Consider the following 12,575-nt stretch of genomic DNA (forward strand, 5'->3'; position numbering starts at 1 on the left):
TCTAATTAAACCTGAGACGAAAAGCACATCACAGATTGGGTTTTTTATTTTTCAGATATGCATTTACACGCATATTATATTGTAAAGCAGATTAGCAAACAAATATACAAATACCATATGCCATTCTTGACAAATTATATCTGGCACTAGTGTTCAAATTAGAGTAAAGAAACAGAAAAAACAGAACATAGAAGTAGGAACCAAATAATTGTTTATATGTGGAAGAATGCAGCATGAAGCTTCATCCTCCAAACCGAACTGGATGATCGATCAGAAAACAGACCTGGATCCAAAATACCATTCAAAATGCTTTAACAGTTTTAATTAACATCCTTGTCTTCAAATTGCTGAAACTAGTCATTAGATTCCAAGTAAATGGTCTCTTAAATTAAACACACTGACCATCGAGTCCCTAAAGCCCTAACCACACCAAAGGGTCACCATGCAACTCCTTGGGTCCAAAACGCAAGGAGTTAACGCTAAAACAGTCTTGACCCTTTGGTGTGGTTTGGGCCTAAGAGACTCAAACGAGAACTCAATAGTAATGCTCAATTCATGCTCCGTCATATGATGGTGTTGCGTGCCGAAAAGCCAATCTACAGGCTCACAAAGTGTTGGATCCTCAACGAGTTGTGAGCTTGTAGCTCTGCTATTTTCTGGACGAGACAATGCCGTATGACAGAGTATAAATCAGATTTACGTTAAGTATCAATAGGATTTGACTCCAGGTCTGGTCAGCAGCACCAATTGGCAAAACAAACGGGAATCACAGGACAAATCAACAGAATAGGGAAACCCATAAACAATTGCATGTATCCCCATAAACTTTGTGCATCGCATTATAATGTAATAAAAACTAACAGTTAACAGTGCAGGTGCCTAGGGCCATTCTGTGGCCTCAGTATGCGTAGCATTTTGTAAAGCATGTAAAAAACAGCAGTCTGTGTATCTGTGTGTATATTTCCTGGGTCTTGTCTTCATTCATCCCTATGGTGTAAAATGGATGCACCATACCGTCTACAGTTGACAAACAGACATCAAAGGTACTGTATAAGAACTAAGATTTAACAAGAGCCTGAGTGCTGTCTTTGGTAGGCAATTGAAAAGTCTTCATGTATAATGTCTACCACAGTATGTACTTTATATGTATATTGTATAACCTAGTTACTACCATCCCTCTCTACATAGACATTCTGAGATCTGTCCTGTGTTTGTAGTATTAAATATTGAAGACACGGTGGAGACGCGGACAAACAGAAAGAACCAGCTTCTTGAAGGCACCATGAATTAACATAGATAGTAGATATCAAAGTTGTCTTAAACTCAGTGAGGTGAGACCATCAGTCTGAATAATAAGACAAACGCTTTTTTTGTGTTGCTTTTCTTCTTTTCTTTTTACAGTTTGACAGAACTGACCAAACCATTGGCTAATAATAGTATAATTACTTCCAGAATGATCGCCACAAGGGCCTTCCAGAGACCTTCTGTAGCACTGAATAGTGGACAGCAGTCAAACTGCTCCAATAATCCCTCTTACTTCAATATCCACAGAATAAAACCTGACTGTTGTTTCCAAATGCATTTTAGCACTGAAATCACTTTACTGTCACTCCGTTAGGAAGTTGCAATGCAAACATCTTAAGTCAAATGATAAAATAAAAGTAGGACTTGGGGCCAATTTCCTAAAACTGGACACTAAATGTACCACAGGAATGTGGCCACATTATAAGGATCTTCGTTCCGGAAATAAAGCAGAGCTCTCAGTACTAAAATGCATTTAGGAGGCCGAGCACACCCAGCTGCATTATGTGTAGACTAGAGTATGTCACATGCACAAAAATAAAATAATAAATACATAAAGAAAACACAGGAGGCCTCTGTTACTCATATCAATTTGAAAAAATTAAAATAAAGAAAAAGATGATGAATCCTGGTCCCTATTTGAGTAATTATTTTGGAAAGCTATTACGTTAAGATTGCTGCATGGTGTTTGCATCCGCATTGAAAAGCCCAAATAAAATAGTTAACCGGCACAGTGGTTTAGTTTTTGTTAGAATTACACAGATCAAAACAATGGCAACCAAATCAGTTGGCTGCCCTACAGTCCGAAGTGGCAAATAAGTGTCTGACAAGTTGTACAATTTTTTCAAGTGTACAAATGGACGCATAAGGACGTAACAATAGATTATTTTTACATTTAGCTGTCAAAGTGATCTCTCCCTGAATTACTGGGAAAGGCTAGATCCTGGATTCCCTCTGGCTGAGGAAAACCAACGAAGAATTGTAATGGCCATTTCAAAGCAGCAATGAAAACGTTCTGTTTGATTTCAATTTATGATTTTGCAATTTAATAATACAATTTGAACACTGCTCTATTCTTACACCCTCCGAGTTAAATGAACACCCAGGATTTCACTGTGTGGCGTGGTGGGAGAGCAGTGTGGCGTTTACTCAGCGGGAAAACACCAGCATTCACAATCTTAACATTTTCTCACAACAATGCTGCACATTTCTCATCCATTCTAACAAACCTCTAACAGCCAGTGGAAATTAGAACGTTTTTTATCCTACCAATATTAGTCAAATGTTTTTCGAAGGAAATAAAGCCCAAATCACTGTCTCCCTTTAGAAGGAAGAAAATGCAGTTTAAACTTTTTAAGCTATTGTGGTTAGTTGTGAGAGAGAAAAAAATAATGTTAACTAAAAAGATGTCATGGGTCTGCAGCACTTAAGGTATTAGATTTCAGTCTGTATACAGGAGTTCTTGGGCTGCTGCTGGGGTTGCGTCGGTTGGCTGTTATTGTTTGTCTCTTTTAGCACCTCTCCAGTGTTGATTTGAGAGTCCAGCTCAGCGGGGCACACCAGGTTGACGTTCTCCTCTGTGATGAAACAGAGGGGGGACAGCTCTGCACCATGGCCTAGGGAGGAGGTGGTGGAGGTGGGCGAGTGCGGCGCAACTGCAGACCCCTGTCCTTGTGACGAAGTGGAGGAGGGCACAGGGCAGGTCTCCAGTCGGTCGTTTTCCACCTCGGGCAGGGGGCTGACGGTGGCGAAGCGTGTGTGGTAGTCGCCGCCGCTGCCAGAGCCGTGGCTACAGGACGTCTTCATGCTCTCCAGGTCGGAGCAGCTGAATTCGGAAAAGTGGCTGGAGTGGGAGTCGGCCACTGAAGGCAAGCTGCCACTCAGTGACGGGGAGTCGAACTCGGAGGAGTTGGTGCTGCGTTGCTCCAACAGCTGCGCGTCCATGTCCTCCCGGGTCTCGTTGATCTTGGTGCCAGCGCCCTTCTTGCGCAACTTGCCTTTGCTCTTCTTGCCCCCAGAGCCGTTGGACGAGGAACAGGAGGGCTCCTTGGTCCACTTGGCTGAGGCTCCTTTGACCTCTGAGGAGGCACAGCCGGCGGAGGGGCAGGTCCAGGCGCAGCGGCCAGCTTGGCCACCGTCATCCACACTGCTGCCACCACTGTGGTGACGCAGCTTGGCGGGTTTCGACTCAATGTCCACCTGCACTTCCATACTGTTCCCATCTCTGCAAAAAGCATGAAGCAAGAGTGAGGGGGGGGGGGGTGTGTGTGTGTGTGTATCCATAGTATTCTAACGTGTTCTGTGGGGTTGCTTGATAGACCAAACAGAACTACAGAGAAGTAATAAAGGTCACTAGATGTAGTATGTGAGGTTTACCTGTCAAGAGGCATGTAGGCATTGAGAATGGATCCAGCCATTGCTTTGGTGCTAGCGTTGTCACTGATTGTCCCCAGGCTGACAGTGCCAGACTCTCCACTCAAGCTGCAGCGCTCCTTCTGCACATCTGCCTGTACCTCCAGCCTGACAACACAGAGGAGTAACACAAAACACACAGGTGAGAATAACGCAAGTAAACGGCAGGAATACAACCAGCTATACAATGACAATTGTGATTCAAACTGCAGTGTGAAAAAAATTATAATTATTACATATATCTTCATCCAAAGCAAAAACTGAGTGATCTACATTATTATTAGGCAATACAATTACAATAATTATACATTTATTGGCATAATAAATGTTGGCTGTTTCATAAGGTTTATGCCTCAAGCACCCAAGAACCGATTAAAATAGTTTGTGCTATTCTATGTGCCTTCTGATTAGCTTAGAGTGCGGCTATGTTCTTTGTGCTTATTTTAGTTGCTACACATACCTTACGGCGGGGCTCCACCGGGCGTGTTGCGTCTCCGTCGCGTGCGTCTCCGTCGCGTGCATAAAAAAACGAACCGGGGCCATTTTAATGCAGTCACGCAACGCGGGCAGTGGAGCCACCCTTCATTGATTAAAAAGGGAAAATTCCCTGACGGTGACGGAGATGCGACACGGACGCGCCCGGTGGAGCCCTGGTGTTATACCGGTCTTTGTGGCGTTGCAGGAGTTGGTTATTTCGTCATGAATCATTCACTGTGGTTTAACGCAGATATAATGCTATTGCGTGAGGTGTGGTAGCAAGTTGGTTGTGTTGTCTCAGCATGTTGCAAAGTTTTGCAAGTATAATAATTATTATGGCCACCACCCTTGTTATTCTTTTCTACTGACTTTGCCATTCAAAAATGAATTCTATAACTACTAAGAGCACATCTCATTGGTCAGGACAACTTTAACTCAGCGTGTGATTGTTGCAGAAGATAATAGTGTGATTCTCGAATAGCTCACAGGCAGATATGCAGGCAGATATGCACCAATCCAGGCAAATACATTATTACGTGATTAAAATTTTAAATATATGAATATGACTTCAATACATTGTACAGCACTAATACTAGCAATACGTCCAACGTTCCATGAGGTTCCATGTGTACCTGTTCAGGTAGTTGACCATTGCGCTACCCGACAGGCTGCCCGTGATGCTGGCACCAGCCAGGGCCATGGTGGAGGCCGTCTCACTCAGGTTGTCCCTGATGGTTCCCAGGCGGTCCATGTGGCTGCCACTGGCACTGAGGCTGCCGGTCAAACCACCCACACTCCCCTCACTCATACTGGGGTTGTTCCTCGTGTCGGCCACCGATGTGGTGTCTTAAAAGGAAACAATGAGACGTGGCAATCAGGACCAATGTGTCATTGTTCAGAAAGGAAATGGGGAAATGAGATCCACACTTTCATCCATAACATAGACAGAGATTTGTGACAGAAAACAATATATTAGCCCATTTTGGGGCGGGAACCCCTTTTGGTGTTTTAAACATTATGTTATAATTTAGCTATTGAAAAATAGCAGATCTACAAGCTCATAGCTACGAGCTTGTAGGTCTGCTATTTTTGAAAAATCGTGAAAATATTTAATTTAGAAAACTGGAGGATTTAGAATAATTATTTTAAATTTTGAGGAAAGGCCTAAATGGGTTAAGCTTAAGGTCAAATTTAGATTTGTAGGTCAGCAAAAAAATAAAATAAAAAAGGAAAAAATGGCAAATGGTTGTTGTTGTTCAGAAATACACACTGTCATGTTAGAAGGCTCACCCGTTGCAGCCACACCGCTCCCCACGTTCATGTCATTCTCGTCGTCAAACTCGATGCGGACACCTTTGCCGTTGCCCGCAGACACGCCACAGCCTCCACTGCGACACAGGGAGATGGGCACCACGCCATACACGTACGCCAACATGATGGGCACTCCAATGCCTGGAGAGTGACAGAGAGAAGACGAACAAGACAAATGCACACACACACACACACACACACACACACACACACACACACACACACACACACACACACACACACACACACACACGTCAAAATATAGCAAGGCATTGAGGCCACCAGCAGAGGCCACTGTACCACCAAATAGAAAACCACCATAAATTATGTTTGAAACTGATGATTCTGGGCATATTGTAACAGCTCAGCTATAAATTCAATTATGCGTTCAAAAACAAAACTAATAATATAATATATATCTATTAAGGCACTGAAAAATGTCTGTCAGTCATTCTGTCTGTCTGTCCTTCTGTAGCCTACACTTCCTTATATTAACCTGACTCCGCCAGAGAACATAATTTGCTGTTCATATATTCAGAACGGGTAAGGACTAGTAATATTTAATGAAGTAAAGATTCCAAATCTACCAAAGATTCCAAATTGGTCGAGACAAGGCTGAGAGCCTGAGAAAAAGTCAGGGTTCCCTATCCTGAGTGTTAAAGGGAAACTTCACCCTTTTTGCAAACAAAAATATGTTAATGACATTTAGAAGATTTATAACACTTTCCTGGGGGTCTTTTATTTTAGAATTTAGCAGTGAGCCCAGTGTCTCTGATGTCATGGACACTGGTCTCATTTCCTTACTGGACTACATTTTGTCTCAGTAAGACAGCCCTTCCCCTATCCACAAGGAGGAGCAGTGCACCAAAGCACTATGGGAATTGTAGTCCAGGAAGGACGTGTCCATGACATCAAAGACACTGGGCTCACTGCTAAAATCTAAAATACCTAAACCACATATTACACACATAAAGACCCCCATTAAATTTTTTTCAAAAAGGGTGAATTGTCCCTTTAAGAACAATATGGCCACCATGTGAATATTATGGCCAATAGACTAACCGACTGTGACTGCTGCCACCACCGGAGAGACGATGACGGATAGGGTCACTCCACCAGCGATGACCAGGTTCCTCTTATGGGTGGAGATGTCTTTGCCTTCGTAACGGTTGTGGATCTGATCAATAGAACAGGGAGGGAAATTAGAGGGTCATACTCTGTCTGGATAGTTTTCAACACATAAGGTGAAGGAAGAAACCCAACATAATAAACATTCTGAAATATTCACAAGCAAATATTTACTAAACAGCACTGTAATGACTTCTTTAAAACGTACGTTTCACAACACAGTTGACAGCAGTGTTGTGTTCACTATAAACACAATAGAGAAAGGTTAAAACAGTTGTTTTATTTACAACCACTTCATATCCTTCTCTGCTTTATGAGACGTTTGAAAGGAAAGATGAGGGTTTGGGAGCGATAGAAGCGGCTGTGAGCCAAATTAAGGCCGAAACTTGTCAAGAAAATGTCTAATGGCCAAGCAGTTACACCAAGATGAACAGGAACATCCATGTTCATTATGAAATATGCAGATGATTCATTCCCATAGATACATTCATGTGAAACTTCTGAAAGTTATGGTTTAGTCAGTAAATAAAAGTTGCTGCTAGCTCAGGTTGCTTCTTGGCAAGGTCAAGAGGGAAATTCTAGAAACTTCCCAACATTTTCACTTCATTGTTCCCCACAAAGGTTTTAATAAAACCGGCATGGGTGATAGATGAGTGGCATGATACAACACAAGCACTGAAATCCACTCACTCACACGACACCACACAGAAATACTGTACATACACAGACAATGAGCTATTGAGAAATAACTTTGGCAGCTTGAAGAGAACCTCCAGAGCTCGAGAAAATGCACTGCAGTATGTACACTGCTGACTCTCACAAAGAGCTACACACAACCGGTTTGTGGACATTCAGAGGCCATGTGCGTTTACTTCCATTAACCACATGAACCCTAGCGTCAATATAGGTATATATATCAGAATGGAAAAATCGTTTTAGTTAGTTAGTTTCAGATAAAGGGTTAAAAACTAGGCAGTTCTTGTCGAGATAAATCAAAACTCTGGTCAAAGTACATGAGACAGATTTAGTTTATAAGTCAGTTCTGCTCTAGTCTTCACATTGGGTGTTGGTCCAACTTACCGGTAATTAACCAATTTAGACCTGGTGCTACCTATATGTTGTTTTACCTTTAATGCCGACTGCGCCCTCTGTGTCTCATATAGCTAGTCTATATATAGCTAGGTCTCTCTCATTCATATATATATATATATATATATATATATATATATATATATATATATAGTCGGATCGGGAGCCAAAAAACGTGATCGGGACATGCCTAGTATCAATATTATATCCAAATCACGATATTAGACTTTAAATTATCTGTGATATTGTACTATAGTGATATGGCATAAACGTGTTCTATAAAATATAAATATCGGATCGGGAAGAATCGGTATCGGCATATGCTCAAAATCAATTGATCGGAATCGGATCGGGAGCAAAAAAAAACGTTGTCACCAAATGGAAGCATAGGATAGATAAATTATACACAACTATCAGAGCTCGTACACACTCTGTTCTCTGCTGTAATTCCGCAGAGTTCTCATCTGAAAACCAGGGCTGGACTGGGTCAAAAATCCAGGGCTAACATTTGGCCCAAAAACATATTAAAGCAAGGGGGGTGGCCCATTCATTGGACATAACGCCAGTCCAGGCCTGGTAATCACAGACAAGTTTGCAAAGCAGTGCTTCGAACAATGATGTCACGTTGTCCTGTTTAACTTTCAATGTGATCTATTCATGCCGATCGTGTTTACTTTTTCAACTCGTGCCGGCGGAAGTGTCATTATCTTTCAAGAAAGAGGGGTCGAGCAGAGGAGGAAAAGCCAGGGGTACTTTTCTCCGACTGCGTTGCGTTGTGTCATTGCCTTGCGTTGCGTGGGATTTGCCCCACAGACCGACGGATCACATAAGGGACGGACTGGAGGGGAGACATTTCTCTCACCCTCTGTTGCTTAGTGCTTCTTGCGTCGATTACGTTCAACTTTGTGAAGCACTTTAGGTTTCTAAATGGGTTAAACAATAAGAGTGTGTGAGCCTCACCTTTCTCCCAACATACACAGGGATGCCAATAATCATGGCAGGGATGGCTATGCCGGCGATCAGGGCAATGCCAACTGGTGCTCCTACCAGGGTGCCCAGCTGCCACAGGATCTTCTTCTTCCTGCTCCACGGCTTCTTCCCCCAGAACGTACAGCCTGACGGGCTGGAAAAGGTGTTAAAGTTACAACGTTATTATCTTACTATGAGGGAGGGGACCCGTGTGAATGAAAACGCATTAATACTCAATTAGTATTTTTCACATATAAACACCAAGCTGAAACAGCCCCACAAAACATTTAAAGCCTATTAAAGAACACTGGCTTTGTGGGAAAGATGGCAATAGGATCACGTCCTGTCACTGACAGATTTATCCATTACATGTTTTATAAATGTTTTCCCTACTCCGTTTTTACATCCTGTAGCTACCATAAAACTGCTGTGTTGATAGCTTTATCCATCTGTGGTAGTGTAGACCAAGTAATTAAATGTAGACAGTATGGCGTGTGTCTGTGTGTGTGTGCGCGTGACCCCAATTCAGGGGTGGGCTAAGCTTTCCGGCATATTATCAAGTGAAAACCACCATTTCGGTTATGTCTATTAAATTATATATTATTCAATCATTTTACAATCTGAAATCCCTGTTTTGGGGATGTCATTTTAGGTGAAAATTGGCCGTTTTTGATTCACCTGAATAGGCTACTCTGATCACTTGGTAGATCAAAAAGAGCTTCTTATTGAATTGATATGTGCATGTATACACATACTGACCTCAGGTAGTGCAGGTCAGAGATCTCCTTCATGCAGAGCCAGCAGAATTCACAGCCGCAGACGGCACAGGTCATGTGGTTACAGCTGCCGTCGTTCATCTTGATGATGTAAGCGGCACATCGTGGACAAGGCTTGATATCGTCGGCTGAGGACCAAGGAGAGGAGATCACAGGGTCAGTGCCGTGGATATATGTATAACATTAGAGGACCAAGCAGAGGAGATCACAGGGTCAGTGGATATATGTATAACATTAGAGGACCAAGCAGAGGAGATCACAGGGTCAGTGGATATATGTATAACATTAGAGGACCAAGGAGAGGAGATCACAGGGTCAGTGGATATATGTATAACATTAGAGGACCAAGCAGAGGAGATCACAGGGTCAGTGGATATATGTATAACATTAGAGGACCAAGGAGAGGAGATCACAGGGTCAGTGGATATATGTATAACATTAGAGGACCAAGCAGAGGAGATCACAGGGTCAGTGGATATATGTATAACATTAGAGGACCAAGCAGAGGAGATCACAGGGTCAGTGGATATATGTATAACATTAGAGGACCAAGGAGAGGAGATCACAGGGTCAGTGGATATATGTATAACATTAGAGGACCAAGCAGAGGAGATCACAGGGTCAGTGGATATATGTATAACATTAGAGGACCAAGCAGAGGAGATCACGGGGTCAGTGGATATATGTATAACGTTAGAGGACCAAGCAGAGGAGATCACGGGGTCAGTGGATATATGTATAACGTTAAGTTCAAGTAGCAGTTACACGTGTTTCCTCCCCTTTGTTCAGTTTGAAATGTTGGTACTATAATGTGTATAGTACCCGTCACTGACAAGCCCTATTGTTGGTCATGCTGAAGGTGTGTCCTGTCCGATACACATGATGCATCCAGCTGTGTCTTCTCACCCAACAGTGTGGCCTTCCTAGAGCCGCAGCCCCAACCAAGCTGTACGAGTCGCTAGTTCAAAGTCGGACTTCCCACCCTCAACTCAAACAAGGCAGATTGTGTGCACTGTCTGGCCAAGCAGGAGGCACCGTAGAGGCATTGAACCCCAGTCTGGGTGGACCGCCGTCTGCCTCACCCAGACACCCCTGCATGTATAAGCTTGCCGACTACAAATCCTACATTACATTATCGTGGGGCTGGGTAAAAGGGGTCAAATGAATAACAATTCCTTTAGGAATTGTTTTGATTAATAATGATCAATCTTTGTATGTTTATGGACATACCGACCGTAATATAATCACAGCCCTCTACTCATAAGGTGAGGTGAGGTGCGAGTGTCCGTCTAGTTTTCTGTATGCCATCTTAAAACATTAACCCATTTTGGGCGGGAACCCGTTTTGGTGTTAGCATTACGTTATGCTTTAGCTATTTAAAAATAGCAGATCTACAAGCTCATAGCGCGCCACCGAGTGGTGCGCTACGAGCTTGTAGGTCTGCTATTTTTTAAGAATCGTAAAAAGTGACATGAAAGTGTTTGAGAACGACTGACATAGAAAAACATAGCTTTTTCAAGAAAACAGTCAGGATTTAGAAGACATTTGCAGAACCGTTCCAAGGTCAAAATGGGTTAAATCAATATTAGGAGACAGAAAGAATCTGTTATGTGCATTCCCCTATTCATCCACTAGATCAGGGCTGGGCAACTTTGACGATGGAGAGGGCCATTATATTTCCATACTCACTCCAGAGGGGCCACATTGCATGCATGTTGTAGCAAAAATAGCCAATCTACAAGTTCAAAGCGCGTCGCATCGCGGCGCATTTTGAACTTGTAGATCGGCTATTTTTGCTATATTTGAATTGAAAACCTGAAATGTCATTTTAACTAAATACAAATATATTGGACATAAAAAAGACAATAACATTATTTGTAATATACTACTCAGCAAGCTACTAATTTAGACTGTAAGTCTAAATTAGTCATGTTTGTATGTTTGGAATTGTAAACAGCTGAAATCAATTACATATCAGTATTCCGAAATTATTCTGAGGGCCACATTAAGTGAAGGTGGGGGCCGCATGTGGCCCGCGGGCCGCCAGTTGCCCATGTATGCACTAGATGGCCGCTGTGACACCCCCTGCAGTAGATCTATTTTACTACATGCATGACGATTGTATAAACTGTAGTGACATGCCACTTTTGTTACGAGTTGAGATGTAGTTATAACTGTATATAATGAGCTTTACACTATATCGTCATAATTGAAGTAGGCTATATACCACTGCCTGTGCTGGCTAATCTACAAGCTCACACCGCACTGTCAAGCTTGAAACCTGTTTATTCTAATTGAATTGACCCAGTTTTGTCTTTTGCTATTGATGTAATCAATTAATCATTGCGTTCACACGTGGCAGATTGCACTCATTGCAGTCTACCATTTATTATCAAAGGAAGCCAGCGACATGAAGTTCATTACTTGTGGATTATTATCATCTGCAATGTAAAACACGGTTAGTTGGTTGTGTCTGTAAACGGTCAAGTTGTCACCAAATGGAAGCATAGGATAGATAAATTATACACAACTATCAGAGCTTGTACACACTCTGTTCTCTGCTGTAATTCCGCTGAGACAGAAAGAATCTGTACAAGGAACACGTTAGTGAACAACAAGATGCAGACCTGCAGCTCCACTCTCCTGGCTGTAGCTGAGTGAGGAGGACCGGACGGTCCTCAGGCGGAGGCTCTGGGCCCTCTGCTGTCGTGCTGCGTCACACGTCTGGTTGGGATGCCACAGCTGTTTACAGTGGTAGCAGAACTCTGTGCCACAGCCCTCCCGACCACAGGTGATCTTGGGACAGCTGGCACAGCCGAAGGCAATCACTGCATACCTGCGTGCACACACCCCACACATACACACACACACACGGAGAGAGAGAAAGGGTCAATGGGTGCATTCAGATAAATGCTCTGAGTCCAATGGAGCGCAACTCCAGGTGTTCTATGGTCATTCCGAAATGTAATCCTTTATTATTGCGCTCAACCGGCTTGGAAATGTCGACGTTATTTCAAGGTGTAATTTTCTTCGGAGGTTAACTGATATCGTGCTTTATAATATCAGAGCGTTCTGAAATCTGAGCAGATTCTCAGAGCGTATAACCGTACA

At 42.8% G+C, this 12,575-nt stretch overlaps 1 protein-coding gene across 1 annotated transcript in view; it reads right to left on the minus strand.

The window, feature by feature from the left end:
* Positions 1-28: 28 nt before the first annotated feature.
* Positions 29-12,575, minus strand: part of rnf19a (ring finger protein 19A, RBR E3 ubiquitin protein ligase) — a 53,855-nt gene continuing 41,308 nt past the window's right edge. The window contains exons 3-10 of the mRNA XM_083761620.1: positions 12,092-12,300; positions 9,448-9,592; positions 8,680-8,842; positions 6,565-6,679; positions 5,482-5,643; positions 4,824-5,037; positions 3,679-3,822; positions 29-3,526 (exon numbers count right to left, since the gene is read on the minus strand). Coding sequence (XP_083617746.1) covers positions 2,737-3,526; positions 3,679-3,822; positions 4,824-5,037; positions 5,482-5,643; positions 6,565-6,679; positions 8,680-8,842; positions 9,448-9,592; positions 12,092-12,300 — 1,942 coding nt within the window. The 3' untranslated portion in view covers positions 29-2,736. The remainder of the gene's footprint in view (positions 3,527-3,678; positions 3,823-4,823; positions 5,038-5,481; positions 5,644-6,564; positions 6,680-8,679; positions 8,843-9,447; positions 9,593-12,091; positions 12,301-12,575) is intronic.

This window comes from Protomyctophum parallelum (assembly GCF_964188405.1).
Source record: "Protomyctophum parallelum genome assembly, chromosome: 3".
NCBI classification, from domain to species: Eukaryota; Metazoa; Chordata; class Actinopteri; order Myctophiformes; family Myctophidae; genus Protomyctophum; species Protomyctophum parallelum.